We start from the raw sequence: 16,154 nt of genomic DNA, 5'->3' as shown, positions 1-16,154 counted from the left end.
GCCAGGTTGTGTACGAAGATTCTCATGCTGTCAAGTTAACATAGAGTCAGGGAAAGGAAAAATCTGGTGGAACATCAGGAAAACCTGCTACAAGATTGTTGAACACAGTTGGTTTGAAAGCTTCATTGTCCTCATGATCCTGCTCAGCAGTGGTGCCCTGGTAAATGATCTCACACCTAAGTCAATATATTTATTAAGTCAATATTCTTTAAAATGAGCAAAAAGATCAAAATATCATGGCAAGTTGTTTTACCTAGAATTAATCCCTATAATTAGTACCAAGGAAGGACAAAATTTTACTTGAACTTTGTAAGTAGTTACTGAGCATTCCTATATGCCAGGCATTTTCCTTGCTGCCCTAAATGCTATTGTCCAAAGGACCACCCAGATGCCTGTAACAGAAAAAAGAGTTTTACTGGCGATATCAGTTTGCAAAACAGGGAGAGAGTCTCTGGCATAAACTGAAAGCACTTTCTCTGTAGAACAAATAGAGAAGGTTGGAGGTTTTATTAAAAAGGGAAAATGTTATATATTGCTCTTTGAGAAAGTTCTTTGGCCCTACTAAGAATTTGGGGAGCTGGCAAGCTCCAATTGGTAAGCAATGGTGGTGGGCAAAATCAGTCCTACAGTGCAGCAAGTTTCCTCAGAAGCTATAGATAAGACTAATTTCAAGTTATAGCAAGAAGTTTTAAGAGTCAGTTTTGTAGGGCATGAAAATTCTTGGAGTAATGTTTTGTACCCTGAGAGCTATTCCTCCCTGCCTTCTTGACTTTTAGTTGAGTATGACATGAATGATCCAATTTGTATGATCAACTTTCACAATGCAAAGATAAATGAGATCCAGTGCTATTTATTGTCGAGGAGCTAAGAGCAGTGGAGAAGAGAAGAATGCAAATGACTAGCTGTAGAACTGGGATATGTTTGTAAGCAAATTGTATATGTAATAAAGTTCTGTAGCAAGGAGAACAATTGTCTGCTTGCAATTTCAGAAACATAAATGCTGATTTTCAGGGTCTAGAAAGACGAATACGAACTTTCTAGCTAGGCAAGGCAGGCTGAGGGGAACAAGTATACAACAGTAAGGAGGCATAAAACAGCATCAGGTATTCAGGAAATTAGAAGTTGCTGAATTGTAGCAAGTATGGTGGAAAGAAGAACAAGTCCAGATGGCCAGAGATACTGTGAGAAAGATAAGCAGGGTCTGCTTGTGAAGCATCTCGTGTGTTATAAAGAAGGAAAACAGATAGTAGTTTTAGGGTAAAAGTGAACAAGTTTCTTGTTCTTGTACATATACAAGCAGCTTTCATAAGAGTAGAAAGAGATCTGGTAGAATTACAAGCTTCCCGAACCTTTTTCTTAATTGTCATTTTCCCTGCTGACACTGACAGAGATTAGCCACTAGAAGCCATTAGGAGCCCAGATCCAGCTAGATGTACCACTGGAAGTTTCATTATACTAAAAACAGAATACCCAAGAACTTTATAACTTGCCTCATAGACAGTCTTTGTAAGTTTGGGATTTGATTTTACTGAACTTATAGGCTAATAGGTTGACCTGTTACTGTTTCATGGATGCTGGCAGAAGATATGAAGTGGTTGGGTCAGAGATAAAGGACTTTATTATTCATGAATGGAAAGTAGCATGAGTTTCAACATGTTTCTGCTGGTTCCCCTTTTACCCAGGTCTCATGGGGCATAATATGAGCCTGAATGAGTACTTACACACATAGTGGGTTGATGTCACAGTTGAGGAACACTGAACTTAGGGAACCCATCCTTTAATACCAAGCTACCTAAGCAACCCTGCTCCTTGTCCCCAAGACCATACCTCATGTCTTAAGGCCACTCATTGCAAATGCAATCCTGAGGATCAGCTAGGTAAGGAATAGGCAGAGCCTGGCATTCTTGGCACACTCAACAACCTGCAGGGACCCACTGTGGCTTGCCTCTCCTAACAGGTCTCATCTCTCAGAAACAATGTGATCAGAAAAACTCTATTTTCCTTATCTGGAGTTGTCCAAGTTGAAATCTTGGTAGTATCTACCATATATTGTATTCCTAATAACGAAGGGAGTTTATCCAATGCTGTGTGACATATGTGACTGAGAATTTTAGAGAGATTACCAAAATATTAAAGAAAAGTTTAGAGTTATTCCTTGTTCAAAATGTCTATAAAGGAGGAAGGCATTTTGGGGAGGACATTTCAAAACTGGATTTTAAATAAATCTATGAGGACAAAAAAAAGGAAAGATATTTCAAGAAGCTGGTGTTTGTACTTAGAGAGGTTGCCAATTAAACTAGGTTTTTTAGAAGTACAGCAAACACCCATGACACATGTTTATCTATGTAACAAATCTTCACATGTACCCTCAAACCCAAAAGTTAAGAAGAAGTAATAACTCTCATGTAGTATATATTTATTGCATTTCAGAATCTTTTAGATTTTTTTCTCATTTAATTTTCAAACAACCATGCTAGATTATGGCATTTTGCTTATTTTACCAATGATGAAGCTGGGCACAGTTTTTAAAAGTTGCTTAATTTTCCAAAGCTAGTAAATGACAGAGCTATCACTGAATTGAAGTCTAAAGTCAAAGTCACCATATCTTTTCACAGTGTTGTGACTCCTCAGAAAGAAGAATACACACAAAATAGAAGTCAATGAGTACTAATTTCAGTAAGTAACCATAAAGCATTAGTAACCGTAAAGCATTGGTCCTAAAACAGGTAGAGCTCACATAAGGTCACTCTTGCCTTCTTGCTTCCACATCCACAAAATTGGTTCTGAAAGCCAGAACCCTTGTGGGCTGAATTCTAATTCTGGCACTGGGACTAGTCAGAGAAGTTCTCATCATCAATACTTCCTGCTGGCTCTGCTCTGAACCTGTACATCAGTTCTAGAAACAGGCTTCTTTTCCTTGTGACTCATCCCCTTCCTTGTCTTTGTATTTCAAGGACTGAGTCATTGCCATAGTTTCTGTTTAGATGGCTTGCCTGATTCCTCCAGAACTTGGGGGTAGAGTGACAGGGAGGAAAATCCTGAGGGCTAGAAGCCTCCCTCTGCACTTCAATTCCACTGATTTTCAGCACCTCTGCCAACTGCTAGGACCTTCTTTTTGCATCTTAGTAGATCTGTTCAGTCTTTCTGCCCCAACTTGTCTCTTTTCTTCATATTGATGCCAACAGTTTCCCAGAACTTCTAAGGATAATTTCAGAGTACTGATAACAAAACTTGGAATAAGAATCTGAGTGGCACAAGTCCATGAACACAGACAGGTAATAAATGTAACATAAACCACAAAGGACACAGGGCTTTGGCTTTCATTTTATCCAACAGGGTTATTAGTGTTTCAATCTGAAAGAGAAAATTCAAATACTTTAGAACTGTTAAGATCAGCAGTCATTTTCAGTGTCTCAATGAGCCCAGTTTTTAAGTCCATTCAAATTCTTTGTCAAGGGACATGTGGCTGAAGTATCAAGACAAAGTCGCCCTGTCTTTTCACTACATTGTGGCTCCTCAGAAAGAAGAGCATACACAAAATAGAAGTAAATGAGTGATAACCAAAATTAGTAACAGTAAAGCATAAGCCCTAAATCACATAGAGCTCATCTAATGTTGTCATGTAATATTGTTGTGTGTTCCTTACCAAAATTTCTTGGAAAGCATAAGACGTACCACATTCATGGAGAGAATAGAATGGTGATTTTTAGAGCCGAAGCTTTGAATGATAATATATGGATGGATAATCAAAGGAAAAAGCACCCTCTGTGTTCCACAGGCCTATTAAGCTACTGCAGTTACTTTAACAAAACTATCCTTGCCTGCTGCTATGTTATTCCCAAGGTTCTAGGCAATGGGATGCACAAGCCTTTGAGAGCTGAAAGAGAGGCTTCTCATCCTACTAGTGGGGACAAAGGAGAGTATGGGATGTGACAAATTTATAACAGGGGCTGGCCATGGGATGTCTTAAATTATTAGTACTTATCCAATTTTAATGGAGAAAGAGGAGGAGTCAGATGGAGGTGGAGATGATCAGATGTCAGAGATCATGAGTCTTTTTGTGGATTATAAATAATTTCATTCTTTTGCACTTTCTCTTGACCTCTGATGATGAGCAGCAGCACTGGTGAGAAGGCTAGAACTAAGCGTTACATGGTAATTGTAAACCAGAAAAAAGTCAGCTGGCCCATGTCAGTATTATGTTTCAGTGGTCTTAGCATTAGAATTGTATTTTTTCTGTTTTTTTTTTTTTTTTTTTTTTTTTTTTTTTTTTTTTATGAATCATAAGGCTTCAGTTGTGCATGATTAAAACTTGAATATTATCTTCACAGGCTTTTGAAGATATATATATTGAAAGGAAAAAGACCATTAAGATTATCCTGGAGTATGCAGACAAGATCTTCACTTATGTTTTCATTCTGGAAATGCTTCTAAAATGGGTAGCATACGGTTATAAAACATATTTCACCAATGCCTGGTGTTGGCTGGATTTTCTAATTGTTGATGTAGGTACTTTTGAGTACATTTTAAAAGAGGATTTATTCTTACTAAGTGCTGTGAAAAAACCCTCACCCATATTGTGTATTATCATATTTTAATTTTGTTAAGCTTCATATACTTTCAGACTATAGGTTTATGCTTTTAGGAATATTAGTGCAGCCAGTGGAAATATATCTGTGAGGATTATTAGAACAGAAATCCTTAAACAAATGTAAATTTTTTCTTTGCCATTCTAACACTATTAATTGACTTTGTATGTTTTCTACAATCAAAGGAGATGTGATTTTTAAAAAACATATATGTTATTTGAATGTCATTCCTGTTATTCCTTTGTAGGCAAATGCAAAGTTAACTTTGTATTTGGCAGGGGAAGAAGGCATGAAATTTTAAAATATCTATCTCAGACCCAATTACAAGAAAAACCAACATGAGACACAATTGTCTCTATCTCAAATATGCAACTTGCCCTTCATCTCCAGAATGGCAGTGGGACAGAGGAGTAGGCATTATTATTAATGTAATAATTTTACATAATAAATTCAAAGAACTGTTGAATACTTGGATGATGGAAAATACATAAGAATTCATTAGTTTGCATATTATTTTAACAAAGCAAGAATATTTTTACTGGCTTCTGATCGAGGTAGGCAGGAAAGAAATCTTACAACAGTCAGTGAGATCAAGGAATCTCAAAAACAAATTAATGGTATAACACCCATTATTATCATTTCATTGAATGTACGCTAATATTTTATATTTTAATGATATACATTAATAATATATATGACTTTTTAAAATTATGGCTTTGTAAAATGGCTTTCTTACATTATTTTATAACCTCAATTTCCCAGCCTTATTTTTTCTCAGAATAATATGTTTTTTATCTTTTAATAATTCTTCTAGATTTTCAGAAATCTAACCTTAATGTTTAGGAAAAGAAACATCCTATAATCAGCTATAGTTTTTAAAGATTTGTTTTCCATGTCATGCATGACATAATTAGAGATGAACATGCAAATTTTTATGTTCCAATAAGTACTTTAAAATTTAACCAAGGTTTTGCATTATCGAGCTTTTAAGAAAAGCTGAATTCATACACCATCGTACATGGATTAGAAAATCACAAGTAAGCATGACCATAAATAGTAAAATCTGACTGCACAATGTTACCAAATTAGTCACATTTACTCAAAAGTTCAATTTCTCAACTATTATTTAAAGCTTCATAAACTTTTGGCTTCTAGCCAGGTGTGGTGGCCTGTGCCTATAATTCCAGCACTCTGGGAGGCCAAGGTGGGCGGATCAACTGAGGTCAGGAGTTCAAGAGCAGCCTGGCCCACATGTTGAAACCCCTGTCTCAAATGAAAAATACAAAAAAAAGTTGTGAGGCATGGTGGTGGACGCCTGTAATCCCAACTACTCAGGAGGCTGAAGCAGGAGAATTGCTTGAACCTGCTAGGCAGTGGTTGCAGTGAGCCGAGATTGTGCCACTGCACTCCAGCCTGGCGGCAGAGCAAGACTCTCTCTCTCTATCTATATTACATATAATATATATATTACATATACATCTATATAGACATGTTTTATATAAAATAAATTTATATAAGTTTTATATAATACATATTATATAAAACATTAAAATATATATATTTTATATATGTTTTATATATATTATAAAACTTGGTTTCTTAATCATACAACATATTAAGTATTAAAAACATAACACTTGTTTTCTGTAATATGTAAGTTATGTGAAAATTTTTTTAACATAGCTGTATATTATACCTCATATGTGTTCTTTTGGGCCTCCTCTATGGGAATTCTAACTTTTGATATAGCAATGATTTCTTGTTTTCAATTAACTTTTCATATATCAAGTTGTCTAGTTACTGTCTAGAAAATGCAAAATGATAAAATAGTTTTAAAGGAAGCCTATCCCAAAATGAGAAGAAATTATAGAAGGAATATCAGTTACCTTTCTTTTCTCTTAAACTGTAATTATGACTAGGTCTCGCTCTTTAAAAAGTTATACAATATTTAAAATATTTTAAAATCTTAAAAATATTATTAAAAACATTTTTATCACTCAGTATAAGAAATAAAGATTTACAAGTGAATTTTAACTTATTTTAAAATAAGAGATTTGGCTGTTCAATAATGGCAATTGTTTTATATTTGAAAATTTAAAGTGATGATTCTCAATGAGTATAACCTCCTGTTCAGGGGTATGTAATGTGCAGAATTCAGAAAGATAACTCCAATTTGAAATATTATTTAATATTTTGGAAATGAACAAATATAATGCAAAGCACAGAGAGTAATTCTTTACATTATATTTTTGCTGATAGAGATGCAAATTTCAGGATGCAGATTTGAGGGAGTGGCTGATTTTTTTTTCTGAAAAGTATAGAAACTTATTTACAGCAGTCGTTCTTAAAGCATGATCTTGAAACTGAAAACATTGGCAAATGTAGGTGAGAACTCATGAGAGATGCAAATTCTGCCTCCACCCCAAGACCTACTGAACCAGAAACTCTGGGGTTGGATGCAGCAAATCGTAACAAACCCTATAGACGATTCTGTTGTATATACAGGTTTCAGAACCACTAATATGATTTGCTATTCAGAGAATGGACTCTTCTGATTTCTGCAGGCCTCTTGGTTATTTGAAACTTACTTGATTAAACAGTATTCACCAGTACAGGCACATATTTGTAATATACACATATGTTCATAGAAAGATATGAATATATATGCATATATATTGCCGGTTATAAACTGTACTATAGTATTCTTCATAATATACATATATTCAGTGTCATAAAACTCACTTAATTGTTGCTTGAATAACAGACCTATCAGTATTTTAGGGGTTGTATCAATTATAACTGACATGTCTTAGTCTACCTGAATACCTGAGACTGGGTAATATATTCAATAAAGAAATTTAGTTCTTAAAGTCCTGGAAGCTGAGAAATCTAAGATTGGAGGGTCTACATCTAATGAGGACTTTCTTGCTGGTGGGAACACTGAAGAGTCTCAAGGCAGTGTAGGATATCACATGGTGAGGGGGGTTCACTGAGAGCCAAACTGGGTTTTATAATAAACCCATTCTTGCGATAACTCACTCACTCTCATGATAACCCATTAAGCTTTTACTCCATATTTTGTTCATGAAGGTAGAGCCTTCATGACCTCATCACCTTTTAAAGGCTCTGCTTCTTAATACCATTACATTGAGAATTAAGTTTCAACATGAGTTTCAGAAGGGACAAACATTCAAACCACAGCAAAACATTTTTAATTTTTTTTTCTGATTAAAGAGGGAGCATACATATTTTCAAGTGTTCTTAAGTGGAAAATAATGGAAGTGAATGGCTGGGCAAATATAATAGTGGCATGAGGAGCAATCATTCTACTAAATATATAGCTTGAGGAATTAGAAAAAGCAATGCTACATTTAGTGAGACATTTGGAAATACTTCATGAGGACAAGCACTTTAAAACACCTCCTGCTTCGTAAATAAGTTTACCTGTCTCTGATGGTAACAGCAATGAACTTGGTGTGAGCGATGACATTTTTATTCCCGAAACAGATAAATATAAAAAAGTTGGCTCTCATGTGTTCCTGTTCTTCCTTTGAAAGCTTGAATCTCTCAATCACTACCTTAATTTGTAATGAAGAACTGTATTCCAGACATTTTTCTTAGTCATCATTTCCTGCTACACAGTATATGAGACAAATGAATATTTTCCATGGAACTAATTCAGAGAGTAAATGCATTTATAGATCAAGATCTAAGGTCATTGAGGAGCTCATTGATTTGTAACTAAAACGTGTATTGATTGTATTGCTGTTCATGCTCTTTCTTAAGATAATTTACGATAAGAACTCAAATTTCTTTTGCATACTGATTATGGTAATTGTGGCTGATCTATCTAACATGATGAAGTTCCTATTATATCTATATTGACTGTGAAGCCAATGAGATCAGTTGCTCTCATTCTCTATTCAGTACAATTGTGATTTTTCTCCCATGAAAAATTATTTGGTAGATCTTTGGTGCCAATCCCGAGAAATTGTAGGGCAGAAGCAATCTCACTGAGAATTTGTCCCAACTCAAAATCATGAGTCTTCAAAATGTTTTTGAATAAGACTTAGACAGAGATTTAGTTGAGTGAATGCCACACTTTTAGGGCTTAGCTTTAGAATCACACATTTCATTTTGACCTGAGTTTTATAATTAAAATGTTGACTATTTTTCTAATTAATCTTTTAGATTTAATAAGTAATTATATAACAATTGTTTACAAAAGTGTGAAAAGCATATGGATGTCTTCTATTCAAATAAAATAAACAACTTACTTTGTTTACATTATTTCTTCTTAACTAACATTCTTTTAAATCTATTTCCTTACAGAAACATCCAATTACCCTATTTTTAGGCATTGACTAGATAACTCCATATGTAAAATCTTATTGTTCCTGTTGAGTTGCTTTTAGTGAGTTTCACAATTGACTTTTTCTTTTTATGCTTTACCATTTTGTTTAAACAATTAATGAAAATGTTATTTTTATAGGTTTCTTTGGTTACTTTAGTGGCAAACACTCTTGGCTACTCAGATCTTGGCCCCATTAAATCCCTTCGGACCCTGAGAGCTTTAAGACCTCTAAGAGCCTTATCTAGATTTGAAGGAATGAGGGTAAGAAAATACTAAACTTTATATAATATTTTTAATGGGGTATAATATATGAAAACAATGGGTATGTAGAAATTATGAGTTGTTTCTATTTACATAAATATGTGGGCTGTTTATGTGTGTGTACATACATATACATATACACATATGCATATATATGTGTGTATATTATGCATATAATGGTATGTATATATATTATATATAGTATGCATTTATATACTATATACAGTATGCATTTAAAATATGCATATATATGGTATATATATGATATATATACTAATAATATATATGCATATTATATATATTAATGGTATATATGATATATATACTAATATATGCATATTATATATCTTAATGGTATATATATATGCATACTAATATATATTATTACTATAGTATTATTAAATAGTATGTTACTAAAAATAGTAAAATACTAATTAGTATATACTAGTATATACCGATATATACAGAATATGAAATGTTATATATAAAATATGCATCTATAGTATATGTATATATAGTATTTCATTTACTGTACATATTAGTGTGTATATATATGCATACTATATATATATATATATATATGCACAGTATTTCAGTGCATATTGTTTAACAAGGGAATAAACTAATCACAGTAATCCTGCCTTTTCTAGTATTTTCAGACAATAGAATGATCCAAATGACTTTTTCCTTCTTAGATGGAAATCTTCCCTGTGCTAGGAAGTTCAACTGAAAGGGGGAGTTTTTTAGTCCTAACACCATCTCTTATACATAAGTCATCATGGACCTGCTTATATCAGGTGCTCAAATAATATTTGTTTAAGGAATTACCTGGGTAAAGAGCATTAGAAAAGACAGGAAAATGATATAGCCTCAGCCATCACATTTAATTTCATCTTTAAAACAATACTGCAAAGTAAGTGGAATTATAACTAAATTACATTTGAGGAAACTAAAGCTCAGAGAGTTTACTTAATTTGCACTTAGGCTGAAGAGTGCCTGACAAGATATTCAATTAGCAGAGACAAACAAGTTATAATAATGACAACTACCATAACCTAGCTTTAAGGATTGTATTATACCAGCAACTTTGTAACGCACACGAAAGACAACTTTATTTTCTCTAATTAGTCCATATCCACATGTGTTGTTACTCTTCTAATATTTCTTCTCCAGATTCATACCTGCTTTTTCATGCCTCTATTGTTCTGGAATGCTTCCCCCTGCCCTCCCCTAACCATAACCCATCTATAGAGCAGATAAACACCTACCTGTCCTTTAAGGCTCAATTTAAATTTGCCTTGTCCATCCACCAGCAGACATAACTGAATATTCTGTCTGTGCACACACCTAAAATCCTCATTATACTGTATTTTACTTATTTGTTTGCTCACCTGCCTCCTTACCTTACAATCTCTGAGCAATTTAACACAGACATTAGCCTAGCCTACTGATACTTTCAGTGTGGTTTACCAACCAGCTATTAGCATTATCTACAAACTTATTAAAAATGCAAATTCTTGGATCTCACCCCAGTCCTACTGGCTCAGAAACTCTGGGATGAGGATAAAAAATCTGGGTTTTAATCAGCCTCAAGTGAACATTAGAGATCTTTCAGCCTATCAACTCTTCACTGTTATCCCTACAAACCTAACTAAATACGACTGCAATCTCTGCAACTCACAGTATCCAGTGTATAATGGTTTCAAAGTATATAAAAGAGATCATTTTACAAAAAAGTTCATGAGCACAATTCAAATATCTATCTACAAGTTGAAAATTTAAAGTTTCATTTTGTGCAGTAAGGTGGTATTAGAATTCATTGACATTAACTTCATTTTTTGAGTATTAATAGAATGTTACAATCTATCCAGAACTTTCCCTACAAAACCACTTCCTTCACTGATAAAGCCAGCCCACAATTTCACTCTGTTTGCTCTTTGTTCTTTATCTGTAATACAGGACAATTGGATGCAGGGGAATATATATTTTGAGGGGCAAATGTCTGCTTAGTTACATTTGTTAACCATGCAAAAAGAGACATTTCTTCATGCCGCAGGGCTGTTTTGAAGGATAAATGAAATAATGAAATAATGCATTTAAGGCATATGGTAGTTAGCTTGTTTGAGTCCTTAGGCTCTTTAGCTTTCCCAACTGGCTTCTCATCTGTCCAATAGGTACTTGTCTTTCTCAGAGACCCATGATTCCATCATTACTCACATTTTTTAGAAAAACATTTTAAACACCAACTATGTGTCAGCTGTTGTAAAAAACACAGAGTACAGTGGTACATAGACCCTGGTCCCCAAAGGGTGAGTAGGGTCATTGGTTGCAAGAGAGACAGACAAGGGTACATAATGCTACAAGAGTATACAGGAAGGAGTGGCTACCGGGGAAGTCTGGGAAGACATCACAAAGAGGTGACATTTCAGACATTTCATGACTGAAGAGTAAGCCCCAAATCATAGGCAGATAGACATTCAAGGCAGTGATACCACATGGTTGGGTGGCACAGAAGAGAGCGTACAAGGTGTGCTTGGTCAATGACTACACAGATCAGTGTGCCTAGGTGATAAACAGCAGGGAGGGTAGCAGGAAATGAGCATGAAAAGTAGGCTCTGCTAAAAGCTGGCCACTTTGAACTTCACTCTCTATTCCTGTTCCTCCTAATCTTTTTTGAGGCCACATAGACTATAAGAATCTGATGAAAGTAAGAATTGTCTTTCCAGAGTGAGACCACAACCATAATGTTCGTTATATAATTTCATTCCCTCAGGGAACCTCTACAGGTCCATGAACTCCAAATAATCATTGCTCTAAACCAAAGGTCAACAAACACCATCCTGTTTTTGTAAAGAAAATGTTCTTGGAACACAGCCATACCCATTTGTTTATGTGTGATCTATGACTACCAGGGCAGAGTTGAATAGTTCCAATAGAGATATAACCCACAAAGCCTGAAAATATTTATAAAAATGTTAGCAAACGTTCTCCCTAGATGATCTGATGAGTAGTCCGAGATCCTTAATATTTCTCCATTTTAAAGCATCTTGAGAACCTGCTTAATACATTGCAGAAAAGGAGGATACCAATGCTACTTCCCTAACAGGTTAATCTTTAACACATTTGTACTTGAATGGGCACTCGAGCTGCAGTGTAAGAAGACAGGTGTTGAAGGATTAAGTAAATGGGAAAATCTGGAAAGTGTTAAATGCTACAATAATTGCCCTGGAGTAAAACTGGAGTGCAAAGACACACTGGTGGTTAATAGCAATAGAAATGCCGAAAAGCAGAAATAAACAAAGGATTAAAGAAAAACTGTTCCCAATTTTTTGCTTTAACTGAGGGCAGCACTATCTGTATTTAGTCAAAGGCTTACATATAAAGTATTTTAGAGTAATAATAATAAATTCAAAAAGGTTGCTCTTATTTTGTAGAAGCAGCCAAATCTAAAGGATTCGAACCATTTAAAGACTTCCAATCCTTTTGTAAAGAAGAATGTCAAAAAAAAAAAAAAAAAAAGAATAAGAAAAGAAAAAGAATTAAAATGACATTCGGTTGTAATTCCACCTGATATTTACCAATAGTTTCTCTATGGGGGACTCTTTAATGCTGGTAATAATTCTAAGATCATGAACATTTAGATGTGTATATATTTTTCATTTATATTTATGAATTTCTTTTTTTCCCGGAGTGTACAGATCTTACAAGTTTACTTTATCAGTAACAGGTTTTGATTTATTATTTTTATTTATTTTACATTTATTTAAGCTATTATAGCATCTTGGTTATTTTGTCTTACATTTTGCTAGTAATTGTACTGTGTGATAATCATGTAATTTGTAAGCCTTGTGATCACAGAGCTCATGTCTCATTTTATCTTGATTGGCACACTGCTGAGTGTAGGGTAGGCATTTAATAAACATGTGTCAGTTGGTTTGATGTCTTAGATATTTAAGGGTGGCTTTTCTAATTTGTTTATGTCTGCATTGCATTTCTATTATGTGGCCTATTTAACATCTCACAAATCCTAATCATTCTTTTCTTTCTTCTGAATACTAGGTGGTTGTGAATGCACTCATAGGAGCAATTCCTTCCATCATGAATGTGCTGCTTGTGTGTCTTATATTCTGGCTGATATTCAGCATCATGGGAGTAAATTTGTTTGCTGGCAAGTTCTATGAGTGTATTAACACCACAGATGGGTCACGGTTTCCTGCAAGTCAAGTTCCAAATCGTTCCGAATGTTTTGCCCTTATGAATGTTAGTCAGAACGTGCGATGGAAAAACCTGAAAGTGAACTTTGATAATGTCGGACTTGGTTATCTATCTCTGCTTCAAGTTGTAAGTGACCCCTTTCATGAATACTTGGTATTTTAATGGATATTGGATGAAGGATATAAATTATTCTTTAAATAGTCTATTAATTAAAATTGAAGATAAAATACTGTGTGGCTTTTAAAACAGTGTTGGTCTTGGCTGAGTGCAGTGGCTCATGCCTATATCCCAGAACTTTGGGAGGCTGAGGTGGGCAGATCACGAGGTCAGGAGTTCAAGACCAGTCTGGCCAACATAGTGAAACTCCATCTCTACTAAAAATACAAAAAATTAGCCGGGTGTGGTGGTGTGTGCCTGTAATCCCAGCTACTCAGGAGGTTGAGGCAGGAGAATCACATGAACCCGGGAGGCAGAGGTTGCAGTGAGCTGAGATAGCACCATTACACGCCAGCTGGGGCGACAGTGAGAGACTCCATCTCAAAAAAAAAAAAAAAAAAAGTGTTCGTCTTTCCTAGAACATATTCCTACATAAATAAGAAGCATAGGTTCTGTTGCATTTATTAATTTATAATTGACTCTTTGGTGTCATGCAGACTCCCATCTTGCACCATTCAAATACTGTTTCAAAAATGAGTATTTGGGGACGTCCTGCTTCACACTATGGAGGGACGAGAGGAACTTTCTACTGACATGGAGAATGCTTAAGAAATGGAAAAAAGGGGTTTCCTGTCTTATTTAGAAAAATTTTTCGGTTTATGTGCAAAATTCACAGGCAATTGTAACAATTTGGAAATAATTAACTAGGACTAAGATTTAGAATGTTACTTGGGAATATGTTTTTTTTTTAAAAAATCTTTATATTAAATTGACATTTTGAATACAGCAAAACTTACTAGTATTACTTAATAACTGTGATAACATAAAACAGACAAAACTATGTTTATTGCTATTTTAGAATATAAGCTTAACATTCAGGTTCTATTAATGTTATTCTTATAGGCAACGTTTAAGGGATGGACAATTATTATGTATGCAGCAGTGGATTCTGTTAATGTAAGTATTGATTATCATAACACTAAACTTTGTTTCTGGAAGCTTCTTAGTTTATTTCAGTGATTTCCAAACAACAGCTTCATGAAGCCCTTGAGACACACACAAACAATGAAGAACATCCACCTGATAGTAGCCTAGTGGTTATGAGTACAGCAATTGGAGAGAGAGCCCAATTCAAATTCCAGCTGTACCACATCATCCAAGCTCTGGAACTGACTTTGGGCAAATTACTTTACCTTCTTGAGACTTAGTTTATTTGTCTAATCTATAATTTAATGAATCTATAATTTGTCTAATAAATGTCTATTATCATCAAATGTCTACCCCATAGTGTTGCTGTGAGGATCCAACAAAAAAATACGAGCAGAGCACTTAACACGGGCTGGCAATACGAAATGCTCAGTAAATATTCACTTATCAAAATTAAAATAATTTTAATAATTATAGTTTTTACTTTTACATTTATATATTTATAGTTTTTACTCTTTTTACATTTAAAGCTTGGATGAGTTTATGTGAAATAAGTTCTATGGTAAGAAACTTTAATGATTACTCTCTATGTCATATTTTTACAAAATCTAATGAAGACATATTTGGAATCAAGTGAAAATACATGGCAAACTTTGTATGATGTCTCTTTTATAGTACTTGTGGAAATATACGTAGTATGTCACTTAGTTATTACATTGTCCTACCAATATAAAAACAAGTGTACATATAATTAAGCCCTTTGTAATCATTTGAAGATTATATTCATTATATATGTAATAAATACATATTGAATAATTTTTTAAGAATGATTATATTAAGTCTCAACAGTGCTATGGCTTCTTAAATCCTATGTTTACCTAGGATAGCACTGTTTGAATTACCTTGTCAAACCATGTGAAAAGAAAATGATGAATGTTATTGTCTATATAATACTAACTTTTATAAATTTTATAGGTAGACAAGCAGCCTGAATACGAATACAGCCTCTACATGTATATTTATTTTGTCATCTTTATCATCTTTGGGTCATTCTTCACTTTGAACTTGTTCATTGGTGTCATCATAGATAACTTCAACCAACAGAAAAAGAAGATAAGTATTTCAAGTATTTTTCTTTGCAATAAAAGGGATGAACAATTTTTTTCCAAAAAAGATCATGTAAAGTTTAATTTGATATCAATTCATGATTAGTTTCATTAGGACTTCATTTATTTTTCAAATACTTGACTAGTATACAATTACAAATATTTTTAATCCCATTCATTTTTGCACAGAAAACAATTTTCTAAATAATAGGTGCTGGCTAACCTATGATTTAGGTTAAACGCATAGGTTTTGAGCAATGTATCAACTATTCTGTTTTTTCCAATGTTTCCTATAGAGGATTGAATAAATAAGAAAAATCAATACACTATTCAAAACATATTTTATAAATATTTATTTTATTCTGTGGGATATGTATTGGGTTGGAGCTTAGGAAGAGACCAACATAAGATATGGTTCCTGAGCTCAAGGAGTTTATATCATAGCAGAAAAAATAATGCAGGTCATGAGAATGAATATTTATTGAATACTGTAATTTAGGCAATCTTCTGAAATTTTTGCTTAATTAATCTTCACATGAACTGTAT

The 16,154-nt window shown here is 34.0% G+C and overlaps 1 protein-coding gene across 2 annotated transcripts in view; it reads left to right on the top strand.

The window, feature by feature from the left end:
• Positions 1–16,154, top strand: part of SCN9A (sodium voltage-gated channel alpha subunit 9) — a 175,766-nt gene that overhangs the window by 135,969 nt on the left and 23,643 nt on the right. For both annotated transcript variants that reach the window (XM_032286613.1, XM_032286612.1), the window contains exons 19-24: positions 6–160; positions 4,332–4,505; positions 9,082–9,204; positions 13,264–13,545; positions 14,479–14,532; positions 15,478–15,615. In XM_032286613.1, the coding sequence (XP_032142504.1) occupies positions 6–160; positions 4,332–4,505; positions 9,082–9,204; positions 13,264–13,545; positions 14,479–14,532; positions 15,478–15,615 (926 nt within the window). The remainder of the gene's footprint in view (positions 1–5; positions 161–4,331; positions 4,506–9,081; positions 9,205–13,263; positions 13,546–14,478; positions 14,533–15,477; positions 15,616–16,154) is intronic.

Source organism: Sapajus apella, unplaced genomic scaffold (assembly GCF_009761245.1).
Source record: "Sapajus apella isolate SASKATOON/1434 unplaced genomic scaffold, GSC_monkey_1.0 scaffold18, whole genome shotgun sequence".
NCBI classification, from domain to species: Eukaryota; Metazoa; Chordata; class Mammalia; order Primates; family Cebidae; genus Sapajus; species Sapajus apella.
This window is presented reverse-complemented; position numbering and strand designations above follow the sequence as displayed.